The sequence below is a fragment of the Myodes glareolus genome, chromosome 23, assembly GCF_982192425.1.
Source record: "Myodes glareolus chromosome 23, mMyoGla1.1, whole genome shotgun sequence".
NCBI lineage: Eukaryota > Metazoa > Chordata > Mammalia > Rodentia > Cricetidae > Myodes > Myodes glareolus.
In genome coordinates, this window is record NC_142048.1 from 4,672,763 (window position 1) to 4,688,257 (window position 15,495).

Here is a 15,495-nt window from a genome sequence, read left to right on the forward strand (position 1 = left end):
CCTCCTCTGCCACCATAGCACCATAGAAAAGCTTGTGGAGAAGGGGGCAAAAACAAGAGGCTGGTTTTGAAGTTTGCCCTTGACTGCACCCTGGAGAAGTTGGAGGTCATGGATGCTGCCAGTTTCAAGCAGTTTCTCCAGGAGAGAATCAAGGTGAACTGGAAAACTGGGAATCTTGGTGGAGGGGTGCGACCATCAAACAGCACAAGAACAAGGTCATTGTCTCTTCTCAGTGTCTTTCCCCAAAGGTATTTGAAGAACAACAGTCTCTGAGACCAGCTATGTGATGTTGCCAACAACAGAGACCTATGAGCTGGGCGGTGGTGGGCACACCCTTCATCCCAGCATTCGGGAGGTAGAGGCAGGCGGGTCTTGAGGACAGCCTGATCGACAGAGCAAGTTTTAGGCCAGCCAGGATTGTTATACAGAGAAACCCTGTCTCAAAACTGCACTACTTCCAGAGTAGCCAGGAAAAAGAGGAGTCCAAGGATTAAGACACATTGGTCTGGACTGTTTGGTATGAATTTATACATAACATTTAGGAACAATAACGACAACAAGAATGGGGCTGACCTTTAGAAACCCTGTCTCACTTGGCAGGGTGACAAACGCTTTTATACCAACACTTGGGAGACAGAGGCAGGTGGATGTCTGTGAGTTGCAGGACAGCCAAGGCTACACAGAAAAACCCGTCTCAAAAAAACTAAAACCACCAAGAAGAAGAAAGAAGAAGAAGGAGGAGGAGAAGGAAGAAGGAGGAGGAGGAGGAGGAGGAGGAAGAAGAAGAAGAAGAAGAAGAAGAAGAAGAAGAAGAAGAAGAAGAAGAAGAAGAAGAAGAAGACGAAGAAGAAAGAAGAAGAAGAGAAAGACAGACAGACAGACAGAGAAAACTAGATGGAGCTAGGGGTGGTGGCAAGGACGTCGCCTAAATGGTTTGGAGGCTAAGGCAGGAGGATCAGTTCAAGACAGACTTTGTTTGGAGGGAGTATGGAGAGGGCTGGGTGGTGGCCTCTAAGATCTTGTCTGTAGCATGAGGCCCTGAGTTCCATCCCACGAACGCATGCAGAAGCCAGGCTTTGCCGGGCAGTGGTGGTGCATAACTTTGATAGACTTCATAGCCTGCTGCCCTCTATGCTATCTTGGGCAGAGACCACAGCAGATCCTGGACCCTTAACTCTTAACTCATAAAGAGCTACAGAACTCTTTATAGTGGGGGGGGGGTCACATTTAATCACGCCTTAAGCTTTACTGTGCACAGGGACTGGGGAAACTGTCACCAGCTTTTGGTCAAAGTTGTACTGGACTTAAATGTGCCTGAACTAAACTGCCTGGGGCTAGACTCCAGAAGCCTAATCCAGTGCAGCTGGCTAAGTTTTGCTGAACTGGGTTTCCTTCTTGCCTCTCAAAGATCATTCCTCTACTGACCATGGCGTTGTAGGACTCCCCACAGTGGCACACGCCTTTAATTCCATCACTAAGGAGGCGGAGGTAGGTGGACCTCTTGGAGACATAGCTCAGTAAATAGTGTGTACAGGTCAGTTGGCAGACTAGGGGTCCAGGCACATCACTACACACCTGTCACCCTGTCACTTGGGAGGTGAAAGTAGGCAAACGATGAGTTCAAGGTCATCCTCAGCTACACAGTGAATTTGAGTCCAGCCTGGGCTAAATGAGACCTTGTCTCAAAAGACAAAACAAAAAGCTTTTTGAGTTTTGAGACTCAAAGCTAAAGCACCAAACAGATGACAAGGGGCCGTGTGACTCTGGAGAGACCATTTGCTTACCTCGAATGTCAAGCCGTGTTTCTGGCAGAAGCTCTGCACCTCAGGGTAGGCAGTGCACTGCAAGGCTTCTCGCTCTGCATCCATATCTGAAAGGCACAGCCGGAGTGTGTTACAGAGAAGATTCCAGAAGTCTGTCCCATCCCTTCCTGAGCTCTGTTTCTCATCAGACCCTTGCAAGGTTGGAGTCCTAAACAGCAAAAAATACAGAAGAAGAAAAAAAGAGGAGGAGAGGAGGGGGAAGAGAAGAAGGGAGAAGGAGGGAAAGAAAAGAAGGAGGAGGAGGAGGAGGAGGAGAAAGAGGAGGAGGAAGAGGAGCAGGAGGAGGAGGAGGAGGAGGAGGAGGAGGAGAAAGAGGAGGAGGAAGAGGAGCAGGAGGAGGAGGAGGAGAAGAAGAAGAAGAAGAAGAAGGGGGGGCAAGATGACTCTGCCCACCTGCCCCACAGGACAGAAGGAAGAAACAGATCTTGAAAGCTGTCCTCTGACTTCCACACACGTGTTCTGTCCTGGTGCAGATGTAACTCTCTCCCCAAAAAGACCACACACACAAAATTGATGAAATTACATGGAATCAAATCAAAGAAACCAACTGCCTGGAACACCTGGAGTCGCCTGTGTGAGTTCCACAAATATCATTGCCCAAGACACCCTCAGCCCGGCCCAGCAGGGTGAGCCCAAGCTAAGTTAGGGCAGCCAGATAAAAGGTAGGTCAGGGAACATGGGTAGATGGGGCCCTCTGGGCCCAGCCCGGGAGGTCACATGCAAGTACATGTTGATCTACTCCTGGCTCTGCTTCTAACACTGAAAAATTATTCCCAGCTCCTCTGAAATGCAGAGTGAACCAGGTGTGACTGTTGTGCTGACACAGAAGCTAGAGGCTCACCTTAGGCAGAAACTCCACCCCTGAGCCACGCCCCCAGCCCCTCACTGGGGATCCTAGGCAGGGGCTCCACCCTGAGCCACGCCCCAGCCCCTCACTGGGATCCTAGGCCGGGGCTCCACCATAACCCAAAGTAAGTGACTCAAAGTACCAATCAGACTCTAACTTGGGAGCTGTCAGGATGAGCAGTCTGGGATTCATCTCCCACTCACTTGTGCCTTCCCAATCTGTTTTATCAGCTTCATAGGCTATTTGGATGTGCTCATAAAATTCTTATCAGATAGTAAGTTCAGGCCCTCATGCTAAGCATGAGGGTTACATCAAGAGACACAGTGACGTCTAAAATCAGAGGCTTGCATGTGGCTCTACTATCTGAATTTTTCAGGCATATGTAGAGTTGGGGAAGCCTGTCGAGCATGTGTGGGGACCCCAAGCTCAGTCCCCAGCAGATCAAAAGAATGCATGCAATCCATGCGGCAGACAATAGTGAATCTTCAGCAGTGTCACCAGTCACTTGCCACACAGGGCTATGCACGCATTTAATCCCAGCACTTGGGAGGCAGAGGCAGATGGATCTCTGTGAGTTCTGGGCCAGACTGGTCTATAGAACGAGTTCCAGGACAGTCTGAGCTACACAGAAAAACCCTGTCTCGAAAACATATTTTTTTAAAAAAGTGAATAAAATAAAAATTGAAAGGTAGCACATACGCTACACTGGGAAGAAAAACCAGTGCTGCGTGCTCAGTGACAGTGCTGCATGCTCAGTGACAGTGCTGTGTGCTCAGTGACAGTGACGGTGCTGCTTGCTCAGTGACAGTGCTGTGTGCTCAGTGACAGTGCTGTGTGCTTGGTGACAGTGCTGCGTGTTCAGTGACAGTGCTGTGTGCTCAATGACAGTGACAGTGCTGCATGCGCAGTGACAGTGCTGTGTGCTTGGTGACAGTGCTGCGTGCTCGGTGACAGTGACAGTGCTGTGTGCTCAGTGACAGTGCTGCATGTTCAGTGACAGTGCTGCATGCGCAGTGACAGTGCTGCGTGCTCAGTGACAGTGCTGCATGCGCAGTGACAGTGCTGTGTGCTTGGTGACAGTGCTGCGTGCTCGGTGACAGTGACAGTGCTGTGTGCTCAGTGACAGTGCTGCATGTTCAGTGACAGTGCTGCATGCGCAGTGACAGTGCTGTGTGCTTGGTGACAGTGCTGCGTGCTCGGTGACAGTGCTGCGTTCTCGGTGACAGTGCTGCATGTTCAGTGACAGTGCTGCGTGTTCAGTGACAGTGCTGCGTGCTCAGTGACAGTGCTGCGTGCTCAGTGACAGTGCTGCATGCGCAGTGACAGTGCTGCGTGCTCAGTGACAGTGCTGCGTGCTCAGTGACAGTGCTGCGTGCTCAGTGACAGTGCTGCGTGCTCGGTGACAGTGCTGCATGTTCAGTGACAGTGCTGCATGCGCAGAGACAGTGCTGTGTGCTCAGTGACAGTGCTGCATGCTCAGTGACACTACGGCGTGCTCGGCAACAATGCTGCATGTTCAGTGACAGTGCTGCATGCTCAGAGACAGTACTACATGCTCAGTGGCAGTGCTGCATGCGCAGTGGCAGTGCTGCACACTTGGTGACAGTGTTGTGTGCTCAGTAATAGTGCTGCATGAACATGACTGTAAAAATAATCACATCATGGAAACTGGGAACTAATGCAGATCAGGCATTTTTATGCATATATAGTTTTACTTAATGTGAAGAACATGCAACTGTGTGTAGCTGTATGCAGCTGGTATTATTGCAAAGCTCTTAGCTTGGTTAGAGCGAGAACCAACATACAATTTAAAGCATGGGAGGTACTGAGATGGCTCATTGTGTGAAGGGGCTTGCCACCAAGCCTGAAAACCCAAGTTCAATTCCTGGGACCCACTTGGTGGGAGGAGAGAACCAACTCCTGAAAGCTGTCCTCTACATGGCTCATGTGTACCCCGCACATATTAATACATCTATAAAAATAAGGGTGAACCTAGGAGTGTAGCTCATTAGTAAAAGTGCTTGCCTAGCACAAACTGGGTTTAAAACCCAGAACAACAGCATAAAAAAAAATGAATAAACAACAAAAAAGAAATATTTCTTAAAAAAATTGCTTGGGCAGGAGGTTAGGGGTGTGGCTCAATAGGGGAACATTTGTGGGGCAGACATGAAGCAGCCCCTTGTCTGCACATAAGTTCCCACCCCAGCTCTTAAGTGTGTGCGAGATGCTAGGTTCTTCCTTCTGCAACTGCCAAGCACACACAAGGCAAGGCATAAGAGTAGTGCACACAGGACATTGCTTGTGACCATTGGTTGCAATATCAGGCCACTCACGGGACTGTATTCAACTGTTTATATGATGAAGAAAAAAAGCAGAGGACCCAGGAGGACCCCTGACAAGGGTTCTTATGTGGGTTGCCAGCCTATCTGTATTCACACACATCTCTTGGAGGACCCCGTGAGGCATAGCCACCATCAAGAGTGTCTCCTTGTCTCTAGTCCCCAACCTGCCCTTACCTGAGATGGCAGAGCTGATGAAGATGGCCACACTGCTGCTGGAAAAGGGTGCTGGGAGGGAGCCCGCCTGACCCTGGAGAAGCCGCTGGCGAGTGCCAGGGCTAAGGGGGCCCACACTCATGCTTCCCATCAAGGGCCTGAGACCCATGCACCTCACACCAGTGGCTGAGGAGTCCCTCTGTGAGGCTGGCCAGGCACAGCCATCTGGCAGAGTGGGTGTATCCCAGGCTCTGTGGGCCCTTGGTTACTTGCTGCCTTGGTCACCCCAGCATTCCTTCGGGGTTGCCTGGATGCTGCTTCCACTCTGCTTGTCTGCAAAGACTAGCAGGATGTGGAACGGCGGCTTGCCTGTGTTGCTGGATGTTGTTCTTCAGGCACCAGAGTCTTCTTCCAGCTTCGCATGGAAGCTTCAGTAGTTGCCATAACAACCATGGTTCACAGCTCTGGGCACCGGAGCCCAGGGACCAGACGATCTTTCCAACACCAGGCTCCCTGGGGCCTCTGTGTAAGTTGAGCCTCAGCCCAGATGTGCAGATGGAGACCAAGAGTTTCTGGGAGCCATACGTAGCCCTGGCATTAGGTTGAGACTCCTTTTTGTGCCTCTCATAAGCCAGGGTTCATGCACCGTGAAAGTTACCCAAGATGGCTGTCTCACCTGGAGCTTTATGCTGCCCCACTGTCTGCAGACATTTGTGGTTTTCAGGAATAGGAGTGCCAGGAAGAGAATCCCCAGTGAGGGGCTGGGGGTGTGGTTCAGGGGTGGAGTCCCCGTCTAGAATCCCCAGTGACTGGTGTAGATGGCACAGATGCAGTCTGGTTTCTAGCCTGCATAAGACCCCAGACCAGCGGTTCTCTACCTGTGGGTCATGACCCTTTTGACAAACCTCTATCTCCAAAAATATTTACCTTCTAATTCATAACAGTAGCAAAATTGCAGTTATGAAGCAGCAATGACAATAACTTTATGCTTGGGGTGGGGGTCACCACAGCACGAGGAACCTTACCACAGGGCTGCTGCATTAGGAGGGTTGAGCACCACTGTGCAAGACTGACTCTCAGTGCATTTGGGGGATAGGAAAGGACCATGGCTGGCGACGAGGGCAGGGAAGGGAGGAAATTTCCTGGATGTCTCTAGCTTTCCCCACCTCCTAGTCTTATGGATCCAGTGACAGGCATAGATTGAACCTTAGTGGCCTCTCTTGTGGCAAGAGCACAGTTTCCTCCATGGCCTTCTCGGAGTGTGGAAGCGTCAAGCCTCCTGGTCCAGGCATCTGTCCTGTCTTCTGTGAATTGAGAGCAAATGCCCTCAGGTCATCTGTTTTTCATAAGTGCTCTGTCAGGAAGCATCATGGGTCAATGGGTGAATGAATGTCAACGTAGCCATGGTGACAGAAGAATGCACTAGGCCCTGAGAACACACAGATTTGCAAGGCACCAAACACAGAGTGCTTGATGTGTGCACTATATTATATTGTATGCTATTTATATGAAATATTAATATATATTACAGGAAAGGCTTGATGTGATCCTGGGGCTCACCTGTAATCCCAGCACTCTGGAGGGTGAGGCAGGAAGGTCGTGGGTCTCAGACCTGGGTGTATAGCAACATCGTCAGTCCCCAGCACCTACACAGTGCCTTACATGTGGCACTGGTAACTGGTAACTCCAGTTCCAGGAGCTCTGACACCCCCTTCTGGCTGCTGTGGGCACTGCACACACGTGGTGCATAGATGTACATGTCGGCAAAACATCCACATAAAATGAAACAAATAAATCTTTTAAAAACAGAGCAAAACAAAAGAAAGCTGGCAAGACAGATCAGAGGGTAAAGGTGTTTGGTCCCTGGAGTCTGCGCACAGGCTGTGAAAGGAGCATACCATCGTACACGAGACAGCTCACACTCCAGTGTCACGAGTCTTAACTGCCCCCTCTGGGTGTTGCAGGAGGCTCCAAACTCTTTGCCCTTGATCTTCCCCACAAGAGCCCAGGTTTCTTTATGTGCTCGGTTTCCTCATGACACTGAACCACTCTGGGAACCTACCCTCACTGCCACCAAAGCCCACAATCAAGTCCAGACTCGGTGCCTCCCTGGGTGCAGGATTCCCCTTGGTTAAGATGTCCTGGCCTCGCCAGGTGGTGGTGGCGCATGCCTTTAATCTCAGCACTTGGGAGGCAGAGGCAGGAGGATTTCTGTAAGTTCGAGGTCAGCCTGGTCTGCAGAGCGAGTTCCAGGACAGGCTCCAAAGCTACAGAGAGACCCTGTTTCAAAAAACAAACAAACAAACAAACAAACAAAAGCTGCCCTGGCCTGAGCAGACGTGGTGGCCATGGTTGTAGCCACAGCACATGGAGGACTTGCCGAACACGCTCCAGCCCCTGCCCCTGCCCTCCGCACTTCACACGCAGGCACAGCAGTGCACCCTACAGACCCGAGTCAGAAGGTGCAGGCAGGAGGATCTTACTGGTGAATTCAAGGTCAATCAAGGCTCGTTAGACCAGCTCTCGGAAACACCAAGGGATTGGGGGTGGGGCAGAGGCGGAGGCTGGAGCAGCAACAGTTCAACCCCAGCCTGGGTTAGCATAGCACATAGAGGCCAGCCTGGATTATATGAGATCCTGCTTCAAAAAGGCAGATGGTAGGGGAAGAGGAATGAGGGGAAGGGAGAAGGAAGGGAGAAGGAAGGAAGGAGGAGAGAAAGAGGAGAATCCGTTTCTAGTTTAGCTTCAGGGCCTTTGCACATTAAACTCAATCTGTGCGGCTCACATTCGTTCCCATTTTCAGAGCAGAATTCCCAATCTCTTGTGACAAGGTTTCCTGAAGGTGCTTGACTTGATGGCCCCTTCCTGTCACCCCTGTGGAGGCCACCCTGTGTCCTGTGCGGTAGGTGCTCACACCCTGTGTCCTGTGGGCAGGTGCTCACACCCCGTGTTCTGTGTGGTAGGTGCTCACACCCCGTGTCCTGTCCGGTAGGTACTCACACTCTGTGTCTTATTGGTAGGTGCTCACACCCCGTGTTCTGTGTGGTAGGTTCTCACAGCCCGTGTCCTGTGGGTAGGTACTCACACCCTGTGTCCTGAGCGGTAGGTGCTCACACCCTGTGTCCTGAGCAGTAGGTACTCACACCCCGTGTCCTGTGCGGTAGGTACTCACACCCCGTGTCCTGTGCGGTAGGTACTCACACCCCGTGTCCCGTCGGTAGGTGCTCACACCCCGTGTCCTGTGGGTAGGTACTCACACCCCATGTCTTGTCGGTAGGTGCTCACACCCTGTGTTCTGTGTGGTAGGTGCTCACACCCCGTGTCCTGTCCGGTAGGTGCTCACACCCCGTGTCCTGTCCAGTAGGTACTCACACTCTGTGTCCTATCAGTAGGTGCTCACACCCCGTGTTCTATGTGGTAGGTGTTCATACCCCGTGTCCTGTGTGGTGGGTGCTCATACCCCGTGTCCTGTGAGGTAGGTGCTCACACCCCATGTCCTGTGCGGTAGGTGCTCACACCCCATGTCCTGTGGGTAGGTGCTCACACCCCGTGTCCTGTGCGGTAGGTGCTCACACCCCGTGTCCTGTGTGGTAGGTGCTCATACCCCGTGTCCTGTGCGGTAAGTACTCACACCCTGTGTTCTGTGCGGTAGGTACTCACCCTCAGAGCGCTCCTCTCTCCATTTTCAGTTGCCCAGGGAACGTGGGTTCCACAGATGTATGCCTGGCTCTCAGTAAGGGGCTTTGTGAAGAATCTGTGCCTCAGTGGGTTCTTGGGCAGCCACTCATCATTTTTGCTTCGGAGTGTTACTGCAGACACCTCAACAAGAGTGTGTGTGTGTCTTCCCCAAGCTCAGCGCCCTTTGCAGTGCCTGCTCCAGGCTCTCCTGGGGATGCCAGCTTCCCTTTTGCTGGCAGACAGAGCACCAACTCCGAAGTCCCTGGGAGAAGGAAGTTGCCTGGACCCAGAGCCACCGTGAAAACAAGGCTCTGTCTTTCCTGGTAGCTTTTGTCTTAGGTACTTTCTGGTCACCCCACTGAGTTCTCCCGGCAACTGGGATAAAGGAAAGGAACTGTGGAGGGCAGCCCCAGCTGGGCGCCTGGCCAAGCCCGGTGGTTAACTGTTGTGTGCCAGGTTTGAAGGCTCTCAGCAGAGTGTGCCCTCTATGGAGGGGGGTGTTGCAGGCTGCTGGCTGGCTTGTATCTGTCACCAGCACGGTGAGGAGAGGCTGTGATCCTACCCCAGGGCCGCAGGATTGTTGCTCTTCCTGAGGACCCGAGTTTGGTACCCAGCGCCCACATCAGGTGTGGCTCGTGGCCACCGGTACCTCCATCACCTTCTGGTTTCAGGAAACCATAGGAACCTGTGCAATATGGGTACTGGAGATCTCAAACCCAAGTCATCCAGTCTTACTAGGCAGCCCCAGTGGGGAAGGAAGGGTGACATCTGGGGCTGGGTGTGCTTTGCCGAGCGATCCAGAATGTGGAATGGTCACGGCTTCCATCGGTGTGGCGAAACCTCGCGACTAAAAGCAACTTGGCGAGGAAAGCGTTTATTTTAGCTTCCAGGTCACAGTCTGACGGAACTCAAGACAGGAGCTGAAGCAGAGGCCGTGGAGGATGCTGATGCTGGCTTGCTCCCCGTGGCTTGTTCAGCCTGTTTCCTTAGACATCCCAGGATCACCTGCCCAAGGATGGAAGTGGCCACAGTGAGATGGGCCCCATCAATCGCTAGCTAAGAAAATATAGCTGTCTAGTTGGACTTGAAGCCCACTCAGCAGGAAGGAAATTGTGCCTGCGACTGAAACTCTAGCCAGTTTTTCAGGGCTAGTGAGGTCGGGGACTGGGCGGGTTTGAATAGGAATGGCCCCCACGGACTCATGTGTTTGAACGCTTGACCTCTAGGGATTGGCACTATTAGGAGGTGTGGCCTTGCTGGAGGAAGTGTGTCACTGTGGAGGCGGGCTTGAAGGCTCCTATGTTCAAGCTATGCCCAGTGTGATACACAATTTTCTGTTGCCTGGGGATCAAGATGTAGGACACTCAGCTCCAGCACCATGTCTGCCTGCACGCTGCTCTGTCCTGCCATGATGATAATGGACTGAACCTCTGAACTGTAAACCAGCCCCAATGAAGTGTCTTTCTTCCTGTGCTCACGGTGTCTCTTCACAGCGATAGAAACCCCAATTAAGACAGGGACCTAGTGCGACTGTGCCCCGTTCCTTACTGCGGACTGCATCGCATCCTCAGCCCCACAACTGAGTGCAGCTCCCACCCCTAGAGGCAGAAGCCTCTTCACACCAAATGGAACCCATCACAGCAAGCCACAGCTGGACGTTGGGGATCGGCAGGTGTGGGAGCACAGCCCCAGTGATCTGCCCTCATCCCAGCTCCTGCATCACAGCTCAGAGAACATCTGCTTAGAGGGGCCGGGAAGATCCTAAGAGCCAGAATCCCAGGAACTCCACTGTGAAGCAGTCTCTTAGGAACGGCTGCATAAACAAGACGGGGACAATAGCAGCGGACTTGCCAATCTGGAAGGGAGACAATCTCACAGGGTCCACCCCAGACAAAGAACTACAGGCAGCTAAGGACTGCTGGGAGAGGGAGAGTTAGCCTTTCCCAGGAGGAGGACCCTCACTGGCTGTCCAGTGCAGGGTGGTCAGCTCTGAAGCCATACACACAGGCAACGGAAACAGGCTCAGCAGGTTGTAAGTATACATGTGTGTTCACACATGCACATGTGTGACAATACTGTCAGAGGAAAGGAGTCCGTCACCGTAAGAGTCGGGGACATCTCAGCGATTCAGGAAGGGGACCTGGGAAGGACTGGAGGAAGGAAGGGGGAGGGGAAGTGGTATATCTATACTCCAATTTAAAATGTTTGGGTTTTGTCTTTTTTTTTTTCCCCCGAGATAGGGTTTCTCTGCGTAACAGCCCTAGCTGTCCCAGAACTCACTCTATAGACCACACTGGCCTCGAACTCACAGAGATCCACCTGTCTCTGCCTCCCGAGTGCTGGGATAAAAGGTGTGCACCACCACCACGTGGCTTCAATTTAAAATGTTTTTAAGAAAGAAAATGTCCCGCCAGCTTGCCCAGGTCGTCGTATGGTAGCGTCATCTCCACGGGGTCCTCTTCCCAGACGACTGTGATTTGTGTCAAGCTGACAAAACAATAACAAAACCCAGCAACACCAACCAGGATAAGCGGTTTGCCTGGCTTCTGCCTGGTAGGTGCTGAAGAGTAGGTGTCCCCCTTATCCTAAGGGAGAATCATACACAGACACATTCACGTAGAACATATGACACACTGGCATATGTAACATATAATCCTATAGATGTAACATACAACATGTTCTGTATTGGATATGTATAATGTAATACCTTGTACACATATAGCATATAATATATAATGTATCCCACATACTTAATATATAGTCTATGCTATGTATATATAACAAAATAATATGACATGTAAAATAAGTCACACATGCAATGTAATATGTATTACACACATGACATATGTTATAGAAGCATTGTAGGCATATAACATTTATGTTATAGGTGTGCTATATGATAAGCATATAATACATACTACTTCATGCATATATATCTATATAATATATTGCATATTAAATACATGTAATGATGTATTGTGTTACTTAGTAAATATGTTGGATATTACATATATAGTGTGTAATTCACACTATATATCATATGTAGATAATGTAGGTTTTACATATGTAGCATGTTACCCATTAATTGCAAATATTATATGCATCATACATACAACATATAACACATATACACATAACACACAATATACATTTACTATACTTATGATACATATTATAGCCATGAAATATATGTCAGTGTAATACTGTATACGACATTTTATTTATATGTTGTGAGGTCCTTTTGGTGATTTTTTTCTTTTTTCTTTCTTTCTTTCTTTCTTTTTTTTTTTTTGACACAGGGTCTATGTAACTCTGGCTGTCCTGGAAATCACTTTGGAATTCAGAGGGATCCTTATGTCTCCAGAAAGCCATGTGAACACATTCTAGTTGCATATGCTTGAGACAGGGTCCTGTAGTCTTTTTAAAAAATGTCTATTAAACTTTATTTTATATACATTTGGTATGAAGGTGTCAGATCCCCTGGAACTGGAGTTACAGACAGTTGAGAGCTGCCATGTGGGTGCTGGGAATTGAACCTGGGTCCTCTGGAAGAAGGACCTCAGTGCTCTTAACCACTGAGCCATCTCTCCAGACCCCGTCCTATAGTCTTGAACTCCTCATCTTGCTGCCTCCACCGTGGATGGCAGGTGAACAGCATGTGGAGAGCCATCAGGTCTTTGGTCTCACAGTGGTTTACCTAAGCACTGAACTCCAGGGGATTTCTGTGCCTTTGGTGGTCTCCCACAAGCCAGACACATCCCCACCTTGTCAGGAAGGGATCCAAGCTGAGTGACGTCAAAGTTGAATGCAGAGAGGAACAGCGGCGCCCTCTGTGGGTAGGTACGGGAAATGTGCGTGAATGGGTGCAGTTCCCTGTCCCAGAGACCACTGAGGTTCCAGAAAGGTCAGGCCACCGCCACGCTTGCACATTTGAGGGGGTGATGGACTTCTGCTGCCCCCAGAAAACCCAAGGCAGAGCATGCACTCGACAGACAGAGACAGGCGGATCTCTGTGAGTTCAAAGCCAGCCTGGTCTACATAGGGAGTTTCAGGTCACCCTGGTATACATAATAAAACCCTGCCTCAGGAAATAAAATTTAAAAATCAGCTGCCGTTAGCACAGGCACTAAAATCAATGACTAATAATGGAACCTCAGAAAACCAAGAAACTTCTACACAGAAAGGACAAGGGCATTTGGACAAAGCAGCAGCCTATGGGATGGGAGAACAAAAAACTATATAAGAAAACAAATAATCCAATTAAAAATAGGTACACACATAAACAGATAATTCTCAATAGAAGAATCTCAAATGACCAAGAAACATTTAAAGAAATGTTCAACGTCCTTAGCCAGCAGAGAAATGCAAATAAAAAAAGACTCAGATTCCATAAGAATGGCAAACTCAGAGCCAGAAAGTACACAGGAGTGAGAGACCTTGGGACACTCAGCACTAAGTGGGATGTCTCCATCAAATCCCTCCCCTCAGGGCTCAGGGAACCCTGCAGAAAAGGAGGCTGGAAGAGTTTAAGAACCAGAGGAGATGGAGGTCACCAGGGGAACAAAGTTCATTAACATGAACAAAGCTCCCGTGAGCTTGGAGACTGAAGCAGAGTGGACTGTGCCCGCAAGGGTGTGCACCAGGTCCTCTGTGCTCACTTCCGGTATGACCATAGTGGGGTTTTGGTTTTGGTTTGCTTTGGGTTTTTGTTTGTTTGTTTTGTTTTGTTTTGTTTTTTTCAAGACAGGATTTCTCTGTGTAACCGCCCTGGCTGTCCTGGAAGTGGAACTAGCTCTTGTGGACCAGGTTGGCCTTGAACTCACAGAGATCCACCTGTCTCTGCCTCCCAAGTGCTGGGATTAAAGGCCTGCGCCACCACCACCCGGCTGGGTCTCTGGATCTTATGCCTTCTCTTGAGCTCTTTTCCTTCTGTCTGTTTGTTTTGTCCAAGCCTAATAGTTTCTTTTCTTTTCTTTCTTTCTTTTTTTTCACCCAAGATAGGTTTCTCTGTGACTGCCCCTGGAACTTGTTCTGCAGACCAGGTTGGCCTAGAATTCAGATCCATATGCCTCTGCTTCCAGAGTGCTGGGGTTAAAGATGGGCACCACCACCACCTGGCAGAATATGGTAGTTTTTATATTATTATATTTTATTATTATTCCTTAGGAGCCTGTTTGTTTTCTAATGAGAAAAGAAAGGGAGTGAATTCAGATTAGAGGGGATGTCGGCAGGAACCGGAGGAACAAGGGCACGAGAACTGTAATCAGAATATATTGAGTGAGAAAAATAATCTATTTTCTTTGTTTGCTTTTTAAATTTTCTTCTCTGTAGCTTTGGGGCCTGTCTGTTCATTGCGTCTCATTTCAGACTACAAAACCAATAAATCTCATGTTTTTTTTTTTAAATTTTGTTTTGTTTTTGTTTTGTTTTGTTTTGTTTTCAAGACAGGGTTTCTCTGTGGCTTTGGAGCCTGTCCTGGAACTAGCTCTTGTAGACCAGGCTGGCCTCGAACTCACAGAGATCCGCCTGCCTCTGCCTCCTGAGTGCTGGGATTAAAGGTGTGTGCCACCACTGCCCAGCTAAGTCTCATGTTTTAAATTGTATGTATTTTTAAGTCTCTTACAAAAATACTTTATATTTAATCCAACCCTGCTTTACCTGTTAAGTTGAGAGCCAGTACAGTCTAGCTTGGGCCCAGCTCTCCAGGCAGATTCTATACTGGAGCTGTACCTGATATACAGTCCTCAACTGCTCAGAGATCTGGGGAATATGGCATTTAAATATTTAATTATTAAAAAGCTTTTTATAACAAAAAGAGTCAGGTTGGCTCCTAGCAGCAGCATTCTATTTCCTTCAAAGAAGACAGAAGACAGATAGGCACACAACAACGTCCATCTGCAATTCATTTCAACTGCCAAGTGCTAATCACTGGGAAAACTACCTTTCTTCTAAACTGAAGATTTCCAGACATGGACAGAATCACTGGAATCGACAACCTAGCTGCTCAGGTCAAGGTGGGCTTGTCTTCCTACAGATTTCTTAGCCCACAGGATCTTCTGGAGCCTGGCAGGCCCTGTATAAAACAGCAAAAAGCAAATAAGACCCTCCATGACCATGGAGGACCCTGAAGAATAGATCTAGGTGCCAACCAAATAAGTTCTCTGTTGTTTTTAATCAAAAACTCAAGTAAAATTTTATCCTTCTCAAAGATCTCTGATGCAGTTTGACAGTTGAGAGGTTTTATCGTTTAAAAGGACAACCTCACCAAACAAATTTCAACAAAATACAAGTTATTAAGGTGTGTACCTGCAAGTTATAAAGGAGTGAGGACAAATACACACGATGAAATTTTTCTCTCACGCTGCCTTCCATAGTCTTAAAAATACTTTTCATTGAGCAAAGACATCTGTCACAATCATTCTGCTGCTATTTAAAACTTCTGTTTTCGCAAACCCAAAGAATTCTTGTGAGTTTCAAGGAGCCAAATTGAAGAATCCACCTTAAACAGATACACCCTTCTCAATTCCCTGGTCCTAAATTTTTTTCCCTAAACTTAACTTGTTCTCTGTTCTGCCAATACCTTATGCAGCTGTAAGAGACACCAGATATTTCCATACCACAAACACCGGACAGGAACAAAGAGACCAGCTAG

At 49.0% G+C, this 15,495-nt stretch overlaps 1 protein-coding gene across 2 annotated transcripts in view; it reads right to left on the bottom strand.

The window, feature by feature from the left end:
* Positions 1-9,207, bottom strand: part of Nwd1 (NACHT and WD repeat domain containing 1) — a 76,271-nt gene extending 67,064 nt beyond the window's left edge. For both annotated transcript variants that reach the window (XM_087900767.1, XM_087900766.1), the window contains exons 1-2: positions 8,826-9,207; positions 1,785-1,870 (exon numbers count right to left, since the gene is read on the bottom strand). In XM_087900767.1, the coding sequence (XP_087756893.1) occupies positions 1,785-1,868 (84 nt within the window). In that variant the 5' untranslated portion in view covers positions 1,869-1,870; positions 8,826-9,207. The remainder of the gene's footprint in view (positions 1-1,784; positions 1,871-8,825) is intronic.
* Positions 9,208-15,495: the final 6,288 nt, after the last annotated feature.